Genomic DNA, 8625 nt, shown 5'->3' on the forward strand with positions numbered 1-8625 from the left:
ACCAAAGTTTTCATGGAGATGTAGCTGATGTAGTGGTCCTTGTCGAGATGTTATAGTCGAACCCTACAACACGTTTCTTCCGGAGAACATTCTAGTATTAGTACAATAGTTTGATAGATCCATTTATTAAACATTTATTTGAAAGTCCACGTTGGTTGGAAGCTTAATGTGCAACCCTCGTCCTTTTTCATATGGGCTTGTGACTAATATTGGCAGGTTTAAAGGAGATACTTTCATGGAGAACAAAAATATAATAAAGCTTAAAATTGAGTAAAGTCTAACATTAATTTTCTGGGAACATCAACATTGAAAGTGAAAGACAATGGTTGCACTCCAAGAGTACTATTAGCAATTGAGAAAAGGATGGTTGATCATGAATTTATAATGATACCTCCTATGCGTCAAAGAGGAGCAAAGAGTGTATCAATGTTTCATAACCCAGCTTCAAAATTTGCAACTTTTTCTAATTCCCTCTCTTTTTCCACTATTATCATCTTTTATAAGAAAGATATTATAATTGTTTTCTCAGAATGTTCTCTGTTGATTTTTTTTTTTACCTCACTATACGTGGTCACAAGTAGAGGAATGGTTTGTGGTGATTTTGAGTAGTGGAAATGTTTGCAAGTGGAAGAGACATTAGAATTTTATACAGTCACCAAGTTGTCATGCCCATGGTATGACACAACGATTGTGCAATAGTTTCCGTGGTACCTGCTAAGCTACAATTAACCACGCTGAACAAACTCCATGCAAGAATTATAAGCTGTGCAAATTACTAGTGATTATTATCTTATGTGGTTGTTCACTTTCAGGCATCAAGTTAATCAATTGTTTGTTTCTATTTCAGCTATACTATGAGTATTGTTGGCTTGTTGATTTGTAGCTAATTCCTTTAAGAACAGTGTTACATTATCCTCTATACTTTGCTCAAGGCATTTAAAACAGAATCTGAAAGGATGTTTACAATGTGCTTGGTGAACAGCTTCAGGTAATTATTCTCTTTTGGACTGAAACTCCAGCATGGATCAAAATTTTAAACCTTGAGCAGTGTACTTATAGCCTTTAGGGGGACCTTTCAAATAGATAGAGGTCTGAAGTTTGTAAAATTGCTAGGCTTTTTATTCTTGGATACTATTGGCAGGCAGTACTACTGACTTCCATAAGCAGTTTGCAGATAGCAAAGTAGTCCTTGACAGCAACTCTTATAGAAGTATGTTAAAACCATCAATCGAATAGCCTTATTATCCATACATTTTTCAATCTCTATGGTAGAAATTAACGATTGCAATTTCGTGATTGTAGTTGCAGATAACAATTTTAATACTTCAAATACAGAGGAACCATTGTATTTTAATCATTTAGACCATCAAATTACATATTGCACCAAGTGATAAATTGATACTAGTGTAGGCAGATGCTTCTGATGACATATGAATTGGAACATCTTGAAAAAGTTTTAGAATGTTCCGTGGAAGCTTTGATAGAAATTAAATGTCTACCTTCCTATAAGGTGCATTATTTCTTTTCTTTTTGATTCTTCATTTACTTTTTGAAATTATTATCAATCATTATTGTATCTTTCAAGAGAAAACAAGCTGCCATTGGTTGTGTGCGCCTTCCCAATCAGTTCAGACAACCATTGATTCATGAACTAAAAGAACACCTTGCTGATTTTGTAACTTCGAATTCTAACTTAGCAGAGACTGCTCTTTCATCTCAATTTTAATTGTGTTCCCTTTTGTGTAATAAGATCTATCATTCAACAATATCAAGGTTGGTTGTTCTTTTTGATCTGTTTGTGCATATTTCTTCATTAATTGATATTGTTGTTTCTTTCCTTCTCTCTCTTGGTTGAATTTTTCCTTCTTTTGTGATAACATATTATATTCTTTTAGTTCTGTATTGGTTACTGGAGCAGGTACTAGAGAATCATGCTCGTTGAAGCTTCTCAATTACACTATTTGTTAGTTGTTTTTCATCCCAATGGTTGAGTTATATGTTGGCATGTTGTAGTGTCATACTGAAACTGTAACCTGGCAATATTAGTTGGAGTGCCACTTTATCTAGTACTTTATGATATTTCTTGTTCTAGTTTGATTGACAAAGGTCTCATGATAACCATCTATGTTACTGCATATCAATTTTTTTTTCATAAACAACTAATACATTCTATTTGCTTGCTGTTTATTTTCCTTTTGTAGGATTATAGGAGATAAATCTGTCATTCGCGCTAGGTTATTGAGTATATTTTAATGATTCTGGATTTTTGCAATGAATTGAGATGCCACAATTCTGTTAATATTGGCTTTGTGCTCGACTCTACTAGGTAGCCTATTGTCCTCTCTGATGGATGCATTGTTCAGTAAGAATGCATGCCAAACATTTGAAACACCACATTATATTCCAGATTTCTTGAGTTTAATTGACTTGTAGAAAGTCTTTTATGCTAGCAAGACTTGTTATCTTATTTCATTATGGGATGCCTTGATGCCATGTTATAAAATGCTTCCTCATCACTGTTGGTTGTTCATCTTATGGCATTCCTTGCATACTAATGTGTAAACCTTTTCAGGTAGATGGACTTTTCCTTGCCTTAAAATCCTCACTTTCTCCATCAGCTATAACTTATTCTATTGGGTTTAAAAACTTAAGTTTTCATCTTCGTAACAAATTTCTATATCAAAAAGGGTAGTCAAGTACACAAAGTTTTCATCAATACGGGTCCCAAGAAAGGATCTATCGTACGCAACCTTATCCTATTTTGCATTAGACTGTTTTCGAAACTTGAATTTGTGACTTCTAGGTCATATGACAGTAACTTTATCGTTGCACTAAGACTCCTCTTCTGACAAAATTAATGACATCATATATCAAAATCTTAATACCTTGGGTCTAGACAATGTATTATTGGATCTAATTTATGTTTTGCAGACCATTGGCATATCCGTCCAATATGTTATGCTTTAAAATGTTGTTAAAATATCTCCTTAGTTTTTGGATAGAATTGACGCTAGATTTTGACCGGCGCCCCTGCGGCTGCCGAACTTTTGAAGGAAATTGGCATTTAAGATTGGACGACGAGCTGTTACACCTTCCCAGCATCGTCAGTAGCCACCAAAATGGATCTGTGACTGATCCAATTGTGGAATGGAGAAGCTTGGGAGCTCAGATTCCAGGCAGAGCCACGCCGCCGATGAGTGGCAGACGGTGGCGTTCCTGGCCTTCCACGCCGTGCTCTTGTCCGCCGTTGCCCTTCTCCTGCTCTTCCATTTCCCCTCCTCCCTCGCCCTCCGCCTCCTCGGCGCCCTCTCTGGCTCCCTCGCCGCACTCGCCGCGCTCTGCCTCCTCCACGCCGCCGCCGCCGCCGTCCGCTCCTCCCTGGCCGAGCGGACCGCCAGGCGGATGGTGGCCGCCGTCCCGGACTGGTCGGCGATCCGCACCGCTCTCGACGTCGGGTGCGGCGCCAGCGGGGGCACGCTCCTGAGCGCCGTGGCGAGGCAGATGAAGAAGGAGGGCTCCGGGGGGCGGGTGGTGGGGGTGGACCGGCGGCGGGAGACGGCGGTGGCGGTGCTGCGGCGGGCGGGGGACGAGGGGGTGCGGGAGCACGTGACGTGCCGCGAGGGGGACGCCCGGAGGCTGCCTTTCGCCGACGGGTACTTCGACCTGGTGGTGTCGGCGAGCGGGCTGAAGAAGGCGGAGGAAGGGGTGGGGCTGGCGGAGCTGGTGCGGGTGCTGAAGCCCGGCGGGGTCGGAGTGGTGTGGGGCCTGCTGCGGGGGCCCTGGTACGCGCAGCGGCTGCGAGACATGCGGATGGAGGACGTCCGCCTCGCCGACGCCGGCCTACGGCGAAGCCACATCGTCTCGTTCCATAAGCCCGTGCAGATCTTGGAACAGCACCAGTTCAACTCGCCGGTTGCGGCCGTCGACATCTGCTGATCCATGGATCGTTCTCCACTTCACTTCCGCTTGCTTGCTTGTTTGCTTTCCGGTTCCCAGTTTCTCAAAGTGTAAATGTCACAAACTGGTTAATGTAATTTGAAAGCAGTAAAACTTCCAAAGGCAATCTAAAATTTCTCCTAGTTTTAATCCTTCTACGAAGTCTGGAAAGAAATGATATTTATCATCATCTAGTACAAGCAAAAAAACATGTCCCATGGGACAATGGTGCAACGGTAGAACATCCAGATTGTAACTCAGGGACCCGCGATTCGATCCCTAGCTACGGCATATTTGTAGGAATTTTTCTCCAAATGGAGAACACAATCAAAGGATGTTGGACATCTAGATTGGCCGCCGTATGTGCTTCCCGATTTACCCTGATGGTCGGTGGAAAACTTCCATGGGACCGAGATTATCATTTTTTTTTTCATTTTTTGATTAGAGACTCAGCCAATAAGATATGGGGAGCATTGGCGGAATCATATTTTATTGAGGGTTGCTAAGGATAAAATAATCTTCATGACAGTTATGCCCATAAGCTATTAATATCAACATTGTATAGATATCCCAGCATTATCCACTAATCTGGATCTTATACAACATCTAATAGGAGCGAACCTTTTAACAGCTGCAATGCATAATGAGATCATTAAAACTTGCGAATGAAATCGAATATGAGGTCAGAGATGTCATGGGGCTTCTCCTGGTTGATGAAGTGCCCAACCCCTTCCATCACCACGATGTCTTCGAGCAATGGAACAGCATTTTTTAATCCACCTTTGTGTATGTAGTCTTGGATGCCTGGCGTATGGTATGTTAGGTCAAGATCACCCACAATGAATTTGGTAGGCACATTTACTTGGACCCCAATCCAAGGTGCTGTCAGTTCCCAACTCCTGCATTTTAATAAACGTAGAAATAATCAAATAGTAAAAAAAATTAACCAAAATCTGCAAATTTTGTTGATGGGTAGAAGCCACCACTGTTTTGGGTAAAACTATCTAAAGAAACTTACAAGTCCAAGCACCGATAATAGTTCAATCCTCCGGTAAAACCTGACTTTTCAAATTTACTAGTGAAGTAGTTTACATCTTCTTCTGTGAGCCACGAAGGCAAGCTGATTGGAGTTTCGAGGGATCCTTCAAATCCTTTCTCCTTAGGTACCATTATGGCTGCTGGAGTGCGGTAGGTCAAGAACTTTTTCAGAATCGTGGTAGTACCAATCTGTGCAAATTCAGCCTCTATTGTTCCATGTTCCTAAACAATTCATAGGGGCATGATGTCACAAAAGGTATTCATGGAAAATACTAGTTCATGTTTTTACTATATGAAAAATAGCATTATCATTCTTCTGAGAATGACTATATTGCCATATATCTCAACCGCAGATTAATGAGATGGTATTTGAAAAACCAATAGCTTCCTAAAGTTTATATAAGAGATGATTCCCAAACAACCATATGCAGCAGCAACTGGGATGAATTTGGAAGCTAAGCCAACCCACCATATTACATTTTGAATGAGTACGCACCACTGACTTTTTTTTAGTTGATTATGACATAATTGTGCCATCATGAACTCTATGGATCTGGATGCACAACCAGAAGACACAGAACCAACTAAATCATATATTTTGTGCTTGTTTACTGCATAGCTGTGGGCGATGTTGCTCATGGGGTTTTCTAATGCTTGAAATAGTTTACAAGGCTTGCATTAACTTATAGTAACGCCTAGAGCTTGATGGAAGAATAAGATACATGTAGGCGCTCTAAAAATAATTGAGGTAGGATGTCTTATGGCAGGATTGGTTGCATTTTTTTCTCAATTGATATATTACACATCAAGCAATCATCACATCATTTATTTTTGGGTAGCTTAGTTGACATTGCACAAAGTTGAACATGAACTCACACATATGAAATTTGTGCACCAAGAAGCAAAAAAAAAAAAAAAAAGAAACTACCTATTTATCATCTATTGAAGCTATACAAAATTGTTCGCAGATATTAGTTTTTTTATATACATTTTGATAAACTGCATATCCATCTTCATCTTGACATTCTCATCTCTACTTCCTTAATTGTTTTTGAGTGTTGTTTTCTAATATATAAAAGATTGTACCAATCTTGTAATAATCCTTGTTGCCTAATGGACATATGAAAATCGCACAAAACTCTAGAAGCTGTCTCCATTTAAACCATCTATGCCTTATACTATTAATGATGTCTTCATCAATATGTTCTTGTTGTTGAGAAATAGTTCCAAAATAGTTAAAGTTCTTCTTTGGTTCATCCATCTTCATCAATTTCATATCTGAACAATCACATATATCCTATAAGCCGGGGAAGAAAGTTCAACATTACTAAGGAGACGGTATTCAGGTAAATTATTTTATTTCCTATCATCTCATCAACTCTTCCACGAAGATTATTGTATGTGCATGTAATTTTTATTTTATTTGACTACTAAAATTATTACCATTAATTGTCAACGCGTCAACAATTTCATCAAGCACCTAGTGGTGTATTCAACAATTATTGGGAACCTCTCAATTAATCATCAATCATAGATTAGCAGCTCAATTCACTAAATAGCTACCTGGAATCGACAAATGTAGTGATCCTCCCCAAAGATATCTCTGATCGCATCGACTCTCCTCCGTTTGGGATTGCGCAGGCTGTAGACTACGCTGAGGTTCACCAGCGCCTTCACCTTTTCCGGCCGCAATACGCACAACCACCAGGCGACCATCGCACCCCAGTCGTGACCCACCACGAACACCTGCACATAAGCGCCGATCAGTCTTCACCATCATGTATAGTTTCTATACGTCGGAAAGATTTTTCGGAAAGCGAAATACTTGGTCCTGGGCGAGGGCGTCGATGAGCGCGACTATGTCGCCAACGATGTGGAGGATGGTGTAGGCGGAGGTCGAAGAAGGGGCGTCGGTGTCTCCGTAGCCGCGGAGATCAGGGGCGATGGCGCGATATCCGCGTGCTGCGAGGGAGATGATCTGGTGGCGCCAGGAGTACCAAAGCTCGGGGAAGCCGTGGAGGAGGATGACGACGGGACCTTCGCCCTTCTCGGCGATGTGCATCTCGATGCCGTTCACCAGGAGCGTCCGGTGGCCTATCCCTTCCATCGCCGCCCCCTCTCTCTCTCTCTCTCTGTTCTCCTGCTGTCTGACGACCCCTTTACCACACTTGTCATAGGCAGGTAATTATTAAAATACCCCCTGACATTTAACAGTTATTCAAACTGACCCTGAGATTTCCAAACATTACAATTTTATTATTAAAATAACCTAAAATTTATTATATCTTCTTAAATTATTTAAATTGCCACCTGATTTGACACTAAAATAGAAATCTAAATGAATAGAACCTAAATGCCATCCTAAATTAAAATATCAAATCAAAAAATCAAAAAATATAATTAATTATGATGCTATTTCAATTTCAAACAAGAGAAAATTAGGGAGTGTTTGATTTGATATTTTTCATTTTCATTTTTTTACTTTTTAAAAATTAATGTTTGTTTTATGTTTTCCAATCTCATTTTTTGAAAAATAAAAATTTATTTTCTAAGAAAATAAAAATTTTCTATAGAGAATAGAAACTGCGACGACATGGATATAGATCTTCCTAGCCTACTCAGCCGAGCGGCTGATAGCTTAGCCTCCTAGCAGGCATGGATTTCTTATGGTATGGATATTCTTTACCTGCTCAGCCGGGCTGTTGATAGCTTAGCCTCCTAGCAAGCATGAGTTTCTTATGATATAGATATTCTTGGTCTGCTCAGCCGAGCTGCTGAAGGCTCAATCTCCTGGCAAGCATAGGTTTCTTATGATATGGATATTCTTTGCCTGCTCAGCGGGGCTGCTGATAGCTTAGCTTCCTAGCAGACATGGGTTTCTTATGATATAGATATTTCTGGCCTGCTCAGCCGAGCTGCTGATGGCTCAACCTCCTGGCAGGCATGTGTTTCGTATGGTATGGATATTCCTGGCCTGCTCAGCCGAGCTGCTGATAGCTTAGCCTCCTAGCAGGCATGGGTTTCTTATGGTGTGGATATTCCTGACTTACTCAGCCGAGCTGCTGATAGCTTAGCCTCCTAGCAGGCATGGGTTTCTTATGGTGTGGATATTCTTTGCCTGCTCAGCCGAGCTGCTGATGGCTCAGCCTCCTAGCAGGCATGAGTTTCTTATGGTATGGATATTCTTAGCCTGCTCCGCCGGGCTGCTTATAGCTTAGCCTCCTAGCAGGCATGGGTTTCTTATGGTATGACTATTCTTTGCCTGCTCAGCCGAGCTGCTGATAGCTTAGCCTCCGAGCAGGCATGAGTTTCTTATGATATGGGTACTCCATGACCCTCTCAGCATGGTCGCTGATGGCACAATTTTTCGGCATTCAGAACTCCATGGCCCTCTCAGCATGGTCGCTGATGGCCCAGCCTTTCGGCATTCAGAACTCCATGGCCCTCTCAGCATAGTCGCTGATGGCCCAGCCTTTCGGCATTCAGAACTCCATGGCCCTCTCAGCATGGTCGCTGAAGGCCCAGCCTTTCGGCATTCAGAACTTCATGACCCTCTCAGCATGGTCGCTGATGGTCCAGCTTTTCGGCATTTAGAATTGTAGGATCGTGTACGCGCTAGAGGGGGGTGAATAGCGCGTATCGCTTTTTCTT

The 8625-nt window shown here is 41.4% G+C and overlaps 2 protein-coding genes across 2 annotated transcripts; one reads left to right on the forward strand and one right to left on the reverse strand.

Moving 5' to 3' along the window:
- The first annotated feature begins 3106 nt into the window (after positions 1-3106).
- Positions 3107-4055, forward strand: LOC141848204 (uncharacterized). The gene has a single exon (XM_074736266.1). It carries the CDS (start codon positions 3148-3150, stop codon positions 3934-3936), a length of 789 nt encoding a protein of 262 aa, XP_074592367.1. The 5' UTR covers positions 3107-3147; the 3' UTR covers positions 3937-4055.
- Positions 4056-4474: 419 nt separating this feature from the next.
- LOC141848503 (epoxide hydrolase 2-like) lies at positions 4475-7103 on the reverse strand. The gene is made up of 4 exons (XM_074736538.1): positions 6800-7103; positions 6538-6720; positions 4955-5196; positions 4475-4835 (listed from the first exon to the last, which is right to left on the reverse strand). The coding sequence occupies exons 1-4, from the start codon at positions 7079-7081 to the stop codon at positions 4589-4591; spliced, it is 954 nt and encodes a 317-aa protein (XP_074592639.1). The 5' UTR covers positions 7082-7103; the 3' UTR covers positions 4475-4588.
- Between the last annotated feature and the right edge of the window lie 1522 nt (positions 7104-8625).

Source organism: Curcuma longa, chromosome 17, assembly GCF_044706935.1.
Source record: "Curcuma longa cultivar G26 ecotype Majalengka, Jawa Barat chromosome 17, ITB_CL_G26_1.1, whole genome shotgun sequence".
NCBI classification, from domain to species: Eukaryota; Viridiplantae; Streptophyta; class Magnoliopsida; order Zingiberales; family Zingiberaceae; genus Curcuma; species Curcuma longa.

Excerpts from the sequence above, each read along its gene's own strand:
- LOC141848503 (XM_074736538.1), bottom strand. The coding sequence starts at position 7,081 with ATGGAAGGGATAGGCCACCGGACGCTCCTGGTGAACGGCATCGAGATG. Across the intron at positions 6,721-6,799 it reads ACGCCCTCGCCCAGGACCAA|GTGTTCGTGGTGGGTCACGA; the intron begins GTATTTCGCTTT and ends GCTTATGTGCAG. Across the intron at positions 5,197-6,537 it reads ACTACATTTGTCGATTCCAG|GAACATGGAACAATAGAGGC; the intron begins GTAGCTATTTAG and ends TGAATTGTTTAG.
- LOC141848204 (XM_074736266.1), top strand. The coding sequence starts at position 3,148 with ATGGAGAAGCTTGGGAGCTCAGATTCCAGGCAGAGCCACGCCGCCGAT.